Source organism: Heptranchias perlo, chromosome 19 (assembly GCF_035084215.1).
Source record: "Heptranchias perlo isolate sHepPer1 chromosome 19, sHepPer1.hap1, whole genome shotgun sequence".
Lineage (NCBI taxonomy): Eukaryota > Metazoa > Chordata > Chondrichthyes > Hexanchiformes > Hexanchidae > Heptranchias > Heptranchias perlo.
This window is the reverse complement of record NC_090343.1, coordinates 37,178,667-37,194,774: the sequence shown is the minus strand read 5'-3', so window position 1 is coordinate 37,194,774 and position 16,108 is coordinate 37,178,667. Positions and strand designations below refer to the sequence as shown.

At 40.3% G+C, this 16,108-nt stretch overlaps 1 protein-coding gene across 1 annotated transcript in view; it reads right to left on the bottom strand.

The window, feature by feature from the left end:
- Positions 1-629: 629 nt before the first annotated feature.
- Positions 630-16,108, bottom strand: part of fam210b (family with sequence similarity 210 member B) — a 43,156-nt gene continuing 27,677 nt past the window's right edge. Inside the window, exons 2-3 of the mRNA XM_068000612.1 lie at positions 11,903-12,081; positions 630-2,834 (exon numbers count right to left, since the gene is read on the bottom strand). Coding sequence (XP_067856713.1) covers positions 2,618-2,834; positions 11,903-12,081 — 396 coding nt within the window. The 3' untranslated portion in view covers positions 630-2,617. The remainder of the gene's footprint in view (positions 2,835-11,902; positions 12,082-16,108) is intronic.

The window sequence follows — 16,108 nt, the reverse complement described above, 5'->3', positions numbered from 1 at the left end:
GAGGTAGTTTTGATGCTTTTGGATTTTTTTTTTTGTTTTACTTGATTTATAAAGCTATTAAGACCATTGATGTTTAATGGGAACTTCTGAAGACTCACTCATACTTTTATAAACCAACTTAAGTGCCTAGCATGAAGTCTCCAATGAATACCTCAGAGCATAGTACATACTCAAAAAAAAAAAAAAAAAAAAAAAATGCCACTACCTATCCATTGAGTTTTGTTAATTACTTTTTTGGCTTCATATTTAGAGAAGTTGATTTGCATTTGCTACAACCAACCTGGAATTCATTGGCATTGTCATACTTGCTGTTAAGATTAATATGTGACTTTTGAAACATAAGGTCTCATCCACAGTTTGCAGTAGGTTCACAATATGTGGCTACTCAGGTTCTGGAGGCCAGGGCTTGAGCATACAGTAATAATGGAAGCAAGGAGGATGGAATGTGAGAATGAGGTAAAAGAAATGCACAGAACAGGAAATCACAACAGTGCTTCTTTAATGGGTCAGGGGGACTAATTTCTGTGTAACTCTGCTCTCAAATCTCCCTTTCTGCACCAATAGTGACTGGGAAATGTTTGCAGTGCTGCTGTGGTTAATTAGTGCATTCTCTTTCTCTTTCCCCCCCCCCCCCCCCCCCCAGTTAATTAACATATCAAGTTCAGTTTGTTTTTAAAAACACACCTAATGAAACTAAACCTACATGCCCTTTACCAGCATGCTGATCTCAAATGTAAATGTCATGGGTAATTTTATTTAAGTTTAATCTAGATTTGTTATAACCTTCATCAGCTTATTTAAAAACAGTCTAACCAGATTGGGGAAATTGGGGTTGCACAGACAAAGTGGATCAGCTGAAACAATTCATTGAGGGTTCCAACATGCTTTAGTCAGTATGCAGCACTTTAAGATTCTCATCATAGATTTAATCTGTTGTACAGTTGCATTAAAATTAGCATTGGTGGTCTAGCTATGGTAAGTGAATGGCTAAGATAGTATCAAATGAGTTTTCTGTTGGAGCTATCACATTGAGTTGGCTAACCTACCTAATCTCAGTGCATTGGTCTATGAAAAAGTGTAGTATAAATGGACAAAAGCATAACTATTGCAACAAAGTGCCAAAGCAGTATAGAGGACAGGAAGTGGTCCCTCTTGACAGTTAAGATCCCCTTACTCAAATTCATACAGATTGTTTGTATGGAAGAACTTTTTTTAAAAAGGGGGATTTTCTAGTAGAACCTTTTTTAAAAAAAAGTCTGAGCTAAACTACCATGAGCAAATGGCTGCAGCCAGTGCTATTAACTCAACTTATTTACAGTGTTGGGCCCAGTAACTCTTCCCTGTCGGTTGTTTTTAAGCAATTTTTAAAATAAATTAAGACAAATGTTACAAGTAGGTACTTTTTGCAACTGCTTTTTAAATTTAATTTTTCCTCCAATTTCCCTGAAGGTGGCTGGATTATGATTCTACAGGTGCCAGTGCCCTTTTTTAAAAAAAAAATAAAAAGCTGGACCATGAGTCTTGGTGGGCTAACTGACTGGGAAATCATAGCCAATCCTGACCCTGTCCTCACTGTCTAGCCAGGAGCTTCCTGTACTGCTAGCTCAGTATCACACTGATTGATTGATTAACTGATCTACTGAACATAAGAAATAGGAGCAGGAGTAGGACATACAGCCCCTTGAAGGAAGTGCAACTGAATTTTAAACAGCATATCTGCATAGGAAGTTTGCTCTTGCAGTGACGAAGGAGAAAGCCTCCGAAAGCTTGTGATTTTCAAATAAAACTGTTGGACTATAACCTGGTGTTGTAAGATTCCTTACACTTGAAGTGAACTGACATAGCCTTATTCAATCTACTGTCACCATGCAGGTTTATCTTACTTCCTGTAGCTCCACCCTCACTGCTTTTATTTGGGAAATTAGCAATAGTGAGCATGAGACAGCAGAGTCTGTTTGAAGTAGGTAGGACAGAATACCACTGTTATAAACAAGGAACCACAGTCTCTAGCATTGAGCAATATGATTTTTAAAAAGAGAAATTATGAAGCCATTTCTTTAAATACCAGTTCTAACCTACAAGTTCAATTAAATCTTCAAGTTATTTTCTTTCTCAAACTACAAATTGTGGCACAAAAGCTAGCAATTCAGCTGCTTTCATTCAAGCATTAGATTGTCTTTTTTTTGCTCTAATATACTAGATTTCAAACTTGCCATTTGCCTGAAATAGTTAGTAGTTTCTTGTGCAACTACTTTTTCTTCAAACTAGCAATTATAGAGCCCTGCTCCTCTGGAATAGACAGCTTCTATTAACACAAGTTACGACCACTGCAAACAGCAGGTTAGCGACAGAAGTAAATGGAACCCGATAATGGGATTAAACTTCTCCAGCAGCTACTAAAAGCTAGGCGGTAGTGTCCTCATGCAAAAGGGTCTTCTACATAGTGCCAAGTTTAGAACATAGTACTTCATGCCAACCAACTTCAAGCAACCAGCAGAGTTGAGGCTCAGAGGTGACTACTGCATACAGGCTTCACTGTACTGCATTAATTTATGGAAAAAACTTCATGTCTAATCTGTTCTGTCTATAATCTTGAAGGTGATTCCTAAATGGTTCTTCATGGTTTGGAAGGCGACGTCTTAAAAAGCCCAATCTTGCGAAAGTACCTCACTATTAATGGCACGGAAACCAAGGTAATGCTTATTCGTACTGGGGCAAAGACTTTGTGAACAGCGTATGCCAGTACAAAGGTACTGGTGCCAGCTGCCATTCTGGACTGCACCACTGCTTCGCTAGATCCTAACTTGTAAAGGACTGCAACCACATCCACACCACTGAAAAAGAAACAAAAATTAATGTTTAGCGAGCAGTCAGAAAATACAATGCAATATACAACACTGAAGGATGTAGACTAATCAAATATGGTTAACATATCCTAAAACAATGACTTCAGAATAATTAAAGCTAATCTACTTTATCTTGATACCTGGATACTTTATGGGCCACTAAGCAACAGATTTAGTCACATAGGTGGGGCTCTATCCTTTATGCAAATTTCTATTATCCTAGGTATGAGGAACTACTTTTAGTCCTAACAATAGTATTTAAATGTCAAACATTTTCAGAGTCAATTATATTGCACATTTTGCATTGGGAGAATTAATGCAGAACTTGTAGGCTCTGAAATTGTAAGAGTTAGGGTTAGACCTCTCCATTCACAGTTAGTGTTCAGGCAACCTAGCCCTTAGTTCAATGTTTTAGTCCTGATGATTGTCACCATTCCCTCTTTAATTTTGTTATTTGATATTCATTTCTCTTTAGTTACAATTACTTTTTTTTCCTTCCTCTCCTTCTCTTAGTTCATGTTCTTGAAGACAGGACACACTAGAAGCAGAGAAGGTGGGGAAGGAGGCAATTGCCAAGTAGAACAAAGAAAGTGACAGCTGGGACAGACCAAGACTGTATAGAGACAACTACTACTTGCATTTATAGCACCTTTAATGTAGTAAAACATCCAAGGGGGGGAAAAAAAGTTCAAGGATGGAAATGTATGGGGACAGCAGGGAAGAAATTGAATTGGGCAGGTAAAGTGAAACAGCCTGAGGGACAGAAGAAGGTAGGGCAATGGCCAGAAGGAAAAGCAGCAGAAAGTGGATTTCCCATAAGCATCTTGCACCCAAGGGAACTGTTCAGTTTTACTGTGCAGATGGTTGCCTGGATGAGATTTTCATGGCAGGAAAAGGACAGTTGAATGTAGAAGTCATGTAATCTCAGATAGTGAGTCCTTGTTATTCTAATGAGGTAGCAAGACCCACATTTATTAGTTTCATTAAGTGGTAATAATGCAATGAGTAACTAATTGTCCTAGTAATCACCACCCCCCTCAAATGTAAAAAGTCTCATCACATCAAGAAATCCTCTTATTCAGTACTGAAGGAGGAAAGGTTTATATTTTGTCAAAAAAATATTTCAATGAACTAAATTAAACTCTACCCCCAGATTCAGACTCTTGGATTAAACTAGATTCATGGAAAATACAAACTAGCCCACTGTACTTTTAAAAAAAAACAAAATTAGACAATCATTGTATTAAGAAGCAGTACTTCTCTAAAAGAAAAGGTTTTGATTCTAATTGTAGTGATTAATGACCTCCAAATGATAGAAGAAAGAAAACTCCCACTGGCTTTGGGCATATCTCTGCTGTTATCTGGATGGGTAAGGCAGAACTAGAGGTAGGACCCTGTCACCACCTTTTGTGGCTTTTACATTTCCACTGGAAGTAAGGGAGCATTTCTTGACCCCACCCCCACCCCTTCCACGTGGACATCATTGAAATTCTGATAGTCAGAATTTTTGCCAGTTCTGCCTCCATTACAACATACTCCTGCATGGAACAGGTATACTTGCTTGCCAGGATCTGCTGAGGAAAGTGGGCCCAGTGAAATTTACAAAGGCTGGTTTCCCTACAGTCGTGGGATGAGCGATTGTCATTGGGAAAGTGGCAAATGTAAAAATGAGAGCCTTTTAAAATATTTTTCAAGTCTTTGGCTGGCCCAGCTATGGTGTGGCAAAGCACTCGGCTGCTATCCCTCTTCCCCCACTGAGGCAGGCAGCTCAGTGGTGCCAAAAATGGCATAAGAAACTGCTTGTTATGCTAATATTCCTGACCCTGGCATTTGGGACAGGTTCTAAGACACATCCATGGGGTGGTAGAATTTCTGGCCTACTCCAGATCCAATCCCAAAATGGCTCCCTGGGAATTTCTGACCTCCCATCTTCAGGATCCACAAGCATCATTGCCTGGGCTGAGGGCACCAGAGGCCTCTGTCACCGTGCAACTAAAAATAAAGAAAAAAGACTTGCATTTATCTAGCACCTTTCATGATCTCAGGATATTTCAAAGCACTTTACAACCAATACAGTACTTTTGAAGTGTGGCCACTGTTGTAATGTAGGAAATGCAGAAGCCAATTTGAGTACAGCAGGCTCCCACAAACAGCAATGAAATAAATGATCAGATAAGTTTTAATGATGTCAGTTGATATTGACCAGAACACCAGGGAGAATTCCTGCTCTTTGATATAGTGCCATGTGATCTTTTACATCCACCTGATAAACCGAGGCCCTGCCTGCCCTAACATCTCACCCGAAAGACGGCACCTCCAACACTGTAGCACTCCCTCAGTATTGCACTGCAGTTAACTTAACAATGTTAAAAACCTTGGACAAGTGGCCCTTTCAATTCCCTCTGCTTCAGATTCAACTAGGGTCTCTTTTCCCTCCTCCCTCTCTTCCTCCTTTCTCCCCCCCCCACCCCACAAACAGAGTGGCTCACTGCAGAAATTCACACTGTGGGAATCAGCAGCGGTTAGCTTGGATCTTTTGAAACTGTGGCACTGAAAACAGGATTAAATAGCTGCTGGTCTAAAAAAGGTACCAATTTTTAACCAACCAACCATTCCAAATAATGGCAGTTTCACAGAGAGGTTTAAAAATACATGACAAACCACCCTATTTTATGGCCACAAAAACATAAGAATCTATTAAGTACAAGAAAACTAAAAGGTTACTTAAAAGATTATTCTTCTTGAACTTGATGTGCATGACTGGATATTAACAGGTGGCAACACATACTCTGAATTCAAGGTGGCAGAAAAAGTTTTTTTTCTAAAAAAAAGTTAAAAGTGTTGATGTTGGCTAGTAATATAAAACATTTGTGGTCAGTGGAGAAACCAGAGAACCCTTAAACTGCTTAGTTATTGAGTATATGGTGAGGTCACTCATTTCAGTTTTGACCTGCGGTTCCCTGCTGCATATCCTCCCACTGCTGATATTAAAGTGCTTCAGTGTTACAGTACGTGCCTTATTTATTTTCATGACTTTTCTTGTGAGGTTTTGTACTGGAGGCGAGAAGGAAACATTTTCTCATTTCAGCCATCCAGTGTCAGCATCGAGCATTTCCAGGTCAGACCCAGCATGGTTAAATGCACAACAAAACTCCTTCTCAACTCTGCCCGTGTTGTTCCACTGCTCGAACTTTAGAGTAAGATCTCTACTATACCAGTGTGATATTTACCATTTCCCTCACAGTCCGTCCTGTGGCCTTCCTGAGTGAGATTCCAAAACTTTGTAAAATAAAAATTCTGGCACTAAGTATATTTCTAACCAAATGGTAGTTTTAATTTGTTTGTCCAGCTGGAGAGAGAATAATCGAATGAAAGTAAATGTATTTTGTAGAAAAGATACAAGAAAAGGAAACAGATGAAAACTGGCATGAGAAAGACACACAAATGACAGAGAAACATACCATGACCCAAACTAAGGGGAACAGTGTTTAGGTTTACTTTGCTACAGTATTGTACAGCACCAGGGATGGGACAGTACAACTTATGCAATACATGGAACCCTTTACAATGATCATAATACAAAAAGTAGGTCATCTGTAATTTGGTTGCCCTTAATTGGATAGCTGTTTCAAAGAGCCACCACAGGCACGATGAGCTGAATGGCCTCCTTCTATGCTGTATGATTCCATGATTTGGTGTACACTGCCATGCAAAAATGCAATATGATATGGGTACGGTCATGATCAATAATAATTAACAGCAGCACCTTCAGAACAAATTACATTCAGTCACTCGGGGGGGGGGGGGGTGATAGTGAATTGGTAGCCTGTTTAACAACCCACCCGATTTTCTTTTCCATTAAAGTCATGCAAAAAAAACTGCACCGAGTGTAAAACATGCTGCCGATTCGTCATCGCCCATTTTTCACCTGGTGGTAAAAGTTAAAACTACCACCAGTGTGCTGGCAAAGTGTGTTGGAATCATCTTTGATACTTGCTTTCAACCGTTGTCGGGGCCTGCACCATCAGCTGTAGCCCTTTACCTAAGCTTCTCAATTTAAAAAGAAAAGCACTTCACTGAAGTGGAGGGAAAGCAGAGGGGAAAGTCATTCCTGGTTTGTGCAATTCTTGGCAGCTGGTTCAGACCAGCATTGCTGGGAGCAGGTTGTATTCCTGCCCTTGGACACAGTTAGTGAATGGATTAGAAAGTCCAGTCAAGCAGAAAATAACTTGAAGGGGGAAAAATGGGGGAAGGGGGAATTCATACCCTCACATAAACCCCTACTTCAAAAAGGTAGCAGTGTGGTTTTCTACAGAGCGATGCCAGGAAATTTGATTCAATAATGGGCTTAACACAGTTAACAGTTGAATATTAAGCTAATAACCAGAACCAATTGTTCCAGGTAGGAATGCATCTGTATATGGAACAAACTAGTAGTGGATTTCTCACTGTATCAAATCTTAATACAGTTTTGATAAATCAGCAGAAAATGTGGCTGAAAATAAAAATGCTAGGAGACTGAACAGAAATCCTGTGTGTGAAGGTTCTTTTGAAGTTGCTTAGGTTGGTTTTAAAAACCCTCCCCCAGACCGTAAAAGGTTGATGGCTCTGATAACAGGAAGAACATCTTGGAGCTCGTTACTGGGCTCAAAAGTTGCAATTTAAGACAAGAATTAACATTTGCTTCCTGTATGAGCTAGAGGGAAGCAAAGTCAACAATCAAGATTAGAGATCGAATAGGTGGGTGAAGGAACTGAAGTTGAAGGGATATGGGAAGAGGGTGGGTAAATGTGATTAGAACTATTTGCTCATGTGGAGCGTGCTCGCATGGAGAGTAAACGCCGCCATAGGCTGGTTGGACCGAACAGCCTGTTTCCATGTTGTAACGTGTGTTTCTACATAAGTAAATAGGTACTGGCTTAGTTTTCTAGTACTCAGGACCCAGATATTCTTTCATAGTCTAACATTTAATGTTATTAAGAGTATTCAGAAATACTGCCATTGTATCTGAAACACTAGAGTTCACCGGGGCCTCTTTTCCTGGGTGACCTGGATCTGCATGCTGGACCAGTGCAGCAAGCTCAAAGTGTGCTGTGTCTGGCTGGCTTTGGGACATCCATATTTAGTGGGCCAAGTTGTTATCATGGTTCAGTTCCACCTCCAGTACAGGCCCAATCCCTGGTGTTCTTTGCATGTGGCAGTGGGGCAGGAGGCCTACAGCAGTGGCAACAGGTGCTATGGTCAGGCCTTCTGGCTGCCTATGAAAAACAGCAGCCAAATGGCCACCCAGCATGAAGGGTGCAAGGAAAAGATGACACTTATCTTTTCAGACCTTCCTTTGCATTGCTGCCCATCGCCCCAGACTCTGATCTCGAGGTGAAGGGTGGTGGGGTCTCGGGCTAAAGCCCAATGCTATCCCTTTGTGGGGCTACTGGATCTAGCACCCCCAACCAGGAAAACATAGGAAAATGAAGCAGGAAAGCCCCCAACTTAGGAGTGTTAGGCCTGCACCTCTTGCAGGTGCAGTCCCTGTTCTGTCCCTCAGGAAAGCCTTGGAAGTATAGGGGCTACATAATGGAGGCAGCAACCTCATAGCACAGGTATCTGCTCCCTTTCCCTGACCTTTGCGCTGGGAAAGAGACATTCCCTAGGCAATCCCAAGAAAATCAACCCCACTGTCTTTTCCTACATAACAATGCCTGTGGAAAAGCAAAGTATTCAATGACTTAAATTACACAGTATATTTGTTTCCTCGTGATGCAATGGTCAACTCAGCTCAGTTGGTAGTACTCTTTCTTTGGAGTCAGAAGGTTGTGGGTATAAGCCCCACTCCATGACTGGAGCCCATGATCTAGGCTGACACTCCACTGCAGTACTGAGAGAGTGCTGCATTGTCAGAGATGCCATCCTTCAGAGATGTTGAGCTATCTGCCTATACCAGTTCAGGTGCAAGTCAAAGATCTCATGGCAGTATTCAAAGAAGGGTAGAGTATTCTCCCAGTGTCCTGCCAACAATCCTCCAAACACATCTCATAGCTGCTTGTGAGATCTTGCTGTGTATTTTCTTATCCAACAGCCACTGCACTGCAACGTAATTCACCATGTGAAGTGCTTTAAGAGAAGATGATGTATATAAATGCAAGTCTTTATTTCAATGGAATATGGCATATCAGTCATTTATATTCATGGTTTCATAAGTAATGTAAACTTAAGTATTCTTTTAATAGACAGGGAATGGATAATAAGCCAACCACTCATTTCTAACAGTACAATTTAAATCATGTACATACAAAATGAAATCCTGTGAGCATATTACACCTTTGATTATACTGAGACAATCTGCACATACAGTTCTGTTTTTTTTTAAAAAGACTATTTTTAAATGTTTCTATTTTAGGCTTTACTGTGGGAATTCAGAGATCTTGGTGCTAGGGTCAGTTTTTTTTTAAACTTCTAATTAACCGTTGCCTTGTCAACTGACTTTCACCATGTGGCTCTGTAACATGTCTTAAAAGGTGATATTTTACAACACTGATGGTTATAATAGGGTGAACTACCAGGAAGAAAAGGTTTCTATCTAAATTAAAACAGCTTGAGAATCTGTAAACAATTTGATTCCCCTGTTGACGAAGGGCTCATTCCTTTTCGTACATAGGCACAAGCCTCTTTTACTCCAGGCAATTCAGTTTGCTATGCTAACTTTCTGAAAATGACATTTTTTGTGGAGCTCATATGTGGCAGCAGTCCAGCACTAGTGTTGATGTGGTCACTAATAAAAGTGGTTCTGAAAAATGTTTTATAGACTTGGGAGTAATGAGACAGAATGTGGGAGCCCCAGGTCACAAGAGGCACTTGGTCATGGGTTTGGACCTATGATTATCTAGGTGTGGAGCACTTAATCTTTCACCCACACCAGTGGTCAGAAGATTCGCCACAAGGAGGAGAAATTAGAGGGAATCATCTCAGTCATTCTTGTGCAAGCGCCTAGCAACTGGTTTCCAAGTAGTACCCTGGCGAAGGCCTGGGAACACAGATTGCCCACGTAGCCTTGGCGATGGTGTGTAGAACAGAGGGGAAAAAGAACTTGCCCCACGCAGACAAAAAAAGTTTTATGTACAAATGAACAACCACAGTACTCCAAAATCAATCATTTTTGTCACTTTAATTCAAAGTCCAATTAAAATCTCAAGTGTTTAGCAGCTATCAACTTCAAATCAACAAACTATCACCAGGCACAATATAAATCCTCCTTTCCTGTGACTAAAATTAGACTTCCTAGAAAATAGCAGAATTTGTGGAATTCCACAATATCTTGTGATGCAGTCCATAGGCGTTACCACAGAGATGGTCACTCAGTTGACTTGGCAGGAGATGTGGGATTTTACTTTAAATCATAAATCGCAGCAAAACAGCTAAGTAATGGTGAAGTAGAAGATATGAACAAATTAATGTTAAAACATTGAATTTTAAAAAATGGTACATAACGTGATAGATTAACTGCTCTGAAAAGAACTGAGCTGTCCGATACAGAACGCACAATAGGTTGAGGAAGGGAATGCCACATTGCTGCAGCTTGAAGGAGGAAAAAAAATGTATCTCAGGCTTGAGTGGGATGGAAAAGTGACATTCATCATCCCACCCCTCTGTAACTCTATGCCACATTCTCAGATATCTGCTCAGGAAAACAGAGCTAATAGGAAGAAAAACCCAAATCTGAATGGAAAAATAACTAACTTGTAATATGGAAAACAGATTTGCATGAAGTATATGCATTCATTGGATTCCTTCTACCAGCAACTGATTGATGTTTGCTCCTATTCAAGTTAACACTCTCAATACTAACCAACTTTTTGCAGCTATTTGTAAATCTGCGCCGCTTTAAAACATCGTGAACATTGAGAAGTTTCTATTACAGGAAGAGAAATCAAAGATGGAGCAATAGTACTTTAAAAGAAAGAACTTGTATTTATATAGAAACTTTTCATGTCCTCAGGATATTCCAAAGATCTTCACAATCAATTAATTACTTTTGAAATCACTTGTGCAGGCAAACACGGCAGCCAAACTTACTCACAAAGTACTGCAAAACTAAGTGTGAGGTGAATAACCTGTTAATCCCTGCTTTTGGTGGTGTTGGTTTAGGGAAGAACATTGATCAGGACACTAGGAGAACTCCCTGTTCTTCTTCAAATAGTCCCATGTGAACTGTTCTGCACACCCAAACAGGCAGACAAGGCCTCAGTTTAAAATCTCATTTGAAGAACACCAATGATAATGCAGTAGTCCCTCAATAATGCATTGAAGCGTCAGCCTAGATCACAAGCTCATCTGAAGTTTGAACAGGTTCCGATACATATAGAATTTCTCTCTGCTCTATCTGACCTTTACTTTATACAGCTTCAATCACCGGGAAATCATAAAACTGTTCCTACAAATGTGCTTTGACTGCTGGACTGAGCGGTAGTAGATGCTGCCGAGATGTCCATTGTAGATTACAACAGTGCCAGACTTCAGGTGACTCAAACTCATAGGTTTGTGCATCCTGAAGATATCAGGTTGAGTTGGGGCTTGCAATTGCCAAAATTTTGTTTATATTTTCTGTCAGTGAAGGTTCAACAAACTTGCCAACAGCTGCTGGCTTTGTGCATGTGTTTTAAACAGAGACGGATGCTGTCAGTAGCTCATGATACAATACCTGGCTAAGCAACACAATCATCCGTGAAGGGGGGGGGGGGGGTGGGGGGAGGGAGAGAGAGGGAGCATGAATGCTGTCCAATGACTCCTGCTAATTAGACATCGAGTGAGGATAGGATCAGACTCAGCTGTGATGCCCTCCATATTCAAATAGCCAGCCTGTCGGGGTTTATACACGAAGAGTGGTTACTTAAGCGAGGGGATCATGTGGTGCCCGATATCCTTACAGCTGCACCACAGCAAATCAGTACCTTCAGGAGAGGGTAGAAAATTGGGAGGGGGAGGGAAAGGAAAACAATTGAGTCACATTGTGCATTTCCAACACTCGTCCCATGTAAAAATGGATCCTTTGCCAGACTCACCTTGAAACAGCCAGATAAAACATTCCAAATGAGGTCAGTGATATTACAGTGTGAAATGTCACCCCCACAGCTCCATACTCTTTGAACACTTGCTTCAGCTGCTGGGACTTGCTAGGTTTTTTATCACCATCACCAGACTTTCTGGCTTCCTTCCCAATCGTTCCATCTCCGCTCGCACTCTAAGGAGACACAGTAATAAGGATGACTGTTATTGTTGGATCAGAAAGTAAAGAAACAACAAACCATATCTTATTCTATTCCCTGGAATTTTCCATGGCATATAGAATTCAAATAGTGGTCACATGGGATGAAGAAAGCCAACTTGCTTCAAGCAAAAAAGAGCAGATGAGAGACTGTGCATAAATTTAACCTTTTGATGAGTGCAGGAGAATCTCAGCATTAAAATTAACATTTTCTTGTTCAATTAATGTCTATCATACAGCAGAGAAAGATCCTGGGTTCAGATTCTTGTTTCTTTACGGTTCACAGACTATTCATATAAAAAAAACACCCTTCAGAAACTGGAAGAAAATCTGTCTTGCAGATAGGAGAGAAAAGAATATGTACTGGATTGAAAACCTTTTTCAGTATAGAAGAGTTCTTTTGGACCTAAACATTATGACTATGCATACAGAGGGAAAGCATAAATTTCAGTCACTAATCCAAAAAGGACTGAGGCTTTCAAAAATAAAAAAAGCTGGAAACCTGAAACAAAAACAGAAAATGCTGGAACACCACAGCAGGTCAAACAACAATAACTTGCATTTAATCGCTTTTAATGTAGTGAAACGTCCCAAGGCGCTTCACAGGACCATTATCAAACAAAATTTGACACAGAGCAACAAAAAAGGAGATATTAGGGCAGGTGACCAAAAGCTTGGTCAAAGAGGTAGGATTTAAAACGGAGTCTTAAAAGGAGGAGAGAGGGGTAGAGAGGGAATTCCACAGCTTAGGGCCTAGATAGTTGAAAGTACGGCCGCCAAAGATGGGAGTGAAGTAAAATCAGGGCTGTGCAAGAGGCCAGAATTGGAGGAGCACAGAGATCAGTCCATATCAACAAAGGGAAAAAGTAGGAACACATGTCAGGCAGGTCCTGAAGAAGGGCCTTGCCTGAAACTTTGTGACCTGTTTTTTCTCTCCGTTGATGCTGACTGACCTGCTGTGTGTTTCCAACATTCAGTGCTTTTGTTACTGATGCTCTTATGTTTAAATTAATTTTAGCCCAAGTGGCAGAATAGACTATTGCAGCATATGGTCATGTATGTTTGGACCTGTTTGAAGACCTGACCAGGCAGGTAGGTAGGTGCGCATTAACTGATCTAAAAATATTTAAGTAGATTAATTGAATGGAATCTTAAAATGGACAACAAAAAGAGTCTGGTCAAGTCTTCAGGCAGGTCCATACACAATCTTAAACTGTAGTATACTACTCTGCCACTTGGGTTAATAGATGTAAACACAAGAGACCATCAGCAACAAAAGCAATGAATGCTGGAAACATCGGTTAGTCAGCATCTATGGAGAGAAAAAAACACTGCACAAAAAGGCCCTTCTTCAAGGCCTGCCTGAAGTGTTGTCCTGCTTTTTCCCTTTGTAGGTACAGACTGACCTGCTGCTGAGTGCCTGAAACCTTCACAGCTTAGTTCCAGATTGTCAGCACTCTCGCTGTTTAGTTTTCAAATGGCAGTAACTGGCCTCCAGCCATAATGACATTTGTGCTCATAATTATACTGGTGGGGATTAACTGGATGATAAAGGGAGTTCAAACTCACCCACTCCACATATGATAATTTATTAAAATATCCTGCGCGAACAGAGTCCTACCTTTAGGAAGGGTAGGACTCATCATTTAAAGTTTTAAAAATGCAGAAGTTTGTATTTTATTGGAGATCCATAGGAGGTTTCAACATTTCAGGCGCAAAACTGCTGGCAGAAAATTGACATATTTTAATCTTTTCCCTGCCATCAGGATCAAAACAACTATTTTGCAAAGGAGGTAACCCTTATCATTCAGCAATCTGAAAAACAACCTCTTATAATACGGCTTCAGACAATAAAGTACTGTGATTATCTTTCAAAAATCCAAGAACTCTTCCACAATTTAGAAAATGTTACGTTTGAGAGTCATTTAAAAATTCTTTTTAATAGCAATTGAGCTTTGCATCAACTTGAATTTAAATAGCAGCTTCAACGTAATAAAATTCCCCAATGCACTTCAGAATTGAAATCGGGCACCGAACAGCAGTAGAAGCATCAGACCAAAGGCAGGTCAAAGGGTTAGGTTTCGCACCAATACATGTTTTTAACAGAGGAAATATACAACTGAAAGCTAAGCAGTTCTAATAAACTAGACAAAGATGCTCATGACTAACAATGCCACCATCAGGACACTTGTAGGTATATCACATATCAATCACCACCTTGGCTCCCAGGGATATAGATATGTTGAAAGCAAACATTATGCCTGCAATCTTACAATACAAAGAAGGCCCTTTGGAGAATGCATGCTATCCTGCACTAACACAAGGCATTATAAGAATACAGATAAAGCAGGCAATTTAACTGCCTGCCAATTAAGAAAATGAACACCATTAATTTAATGCAGAGGAAAGATTTGGGAGAGTGAGAGAGTCAGGTCATTTGCCACACCAGGGAGATAAATGATACCCTGAACAATTTCTATTAAACAGAGTTAACACAATGGAAGGAGAGTACTCATTTATTCAGAAACACGCCAGCCTGGGGCGATGAAAGAACACATGGGTTTTTGTTCCATAAGCAAATGGCACTAGAAAGTAGTCAAGCATGCACTGCAAATATGGAGATGGGCTGTCAGTACAATGTTTAAAAAAATAGAGCAGTGGGTAGCAGCAGCTCCCAGGATGAAAGAGGGAGAAGGAAAAGGACCATCATTGGAGATGCTAAATGTCTCAGTTTTACAAACTGCCCCTGTACTTACAATAGTTCACCATTTCACGGAAGTATGAGATGCTGAGCATCCACTGCACCAGAACACTTATTGAAAGGGTGGGCGAAATCACCCTTTAACTGAACAAGGTTAGCGTAAGGTAATTAATAATGCTAACAGCTGGAGAAGATACACAGTATTACTCTAGTCCCTTGTTAGAAAAAGTTTAAATAATTTACTGTCACCATCAAGACTCCACTAAAAAAAACTTAATAGGATAACCAAGATTCATTGCAACAAAGTCCAGTGGATAGCTCAAATCTTTCCTTCAGACAAGATGTTAACTCAGGGGAATGGGGGTTTATGCTTGCACTGTGCAAGTGATGTTGTTGCTCCTGGCTGTAAAAGTTGCAGCTATAGCTTTTACACCAGCATGATCTATCCATCTTTACAGGAGTGCTAAAAAATGATTGCAGTCTCTCCGGCAAGAGATATTTACAGCAAATTTTCATTAAGATGGTTGTCAAGTTTCTGTGCGAGGCTGCTATAACCCAGCTACAACACTCAGCCAGCAACTATTGCTACTTCAAGCACTTTTTTGGATATTAGATAACTGAATCGGGCTCCTGAATAACACCTAATCACTCAGTGCCATATCAGCACCAGTGACAATATAACACCTCCTCACCTTCGAACATTACTAAAACAATATTTTCAGTGATTCATACTCTCTACCTTCTCTCCAATATAAAATTGTGAGATTGTGCTTTCAAATACTAAAGTTAATTCTCAAACTGTACACGCCCGTCCTACATCCAGTTCAAACTGTTCGGAACATCCCACATGTAAAATTAATTCTGCTCGAATCTGTATAATATTAACAGTCCCAAGCGGCACACTCCAAATTCAAAGATGAATATTTCATATTGACACACATTTGATGGGAACATGTGTGAACAGAACCCTGACAGCTTTTAAATTGCAAAGATAACGAATTATCCATGATCGTAAACAGCAAACTCACCAATCTGTGTATTCCTCCAGCTGACTTCACATATTCTCAAATTGGTTGAAGCCTCCTCTGTAGTTTCCCTTGAAAGGTCATCCCATGGCACACAACAACTAAAAGATGGTTAAGTACTAAATATGCAGTTCTAGAAGAGCAGCACTCAGAGACCCGTGACTTCTGTGTACCCCTCTCTCGTGTTTATATTCATTGGTGCTGCCATACTTGGAGGAAGAATAATCAGCGCGGGAAGACCCAACAATAACTTGTGGACCCCACAAAAGTATGGGAC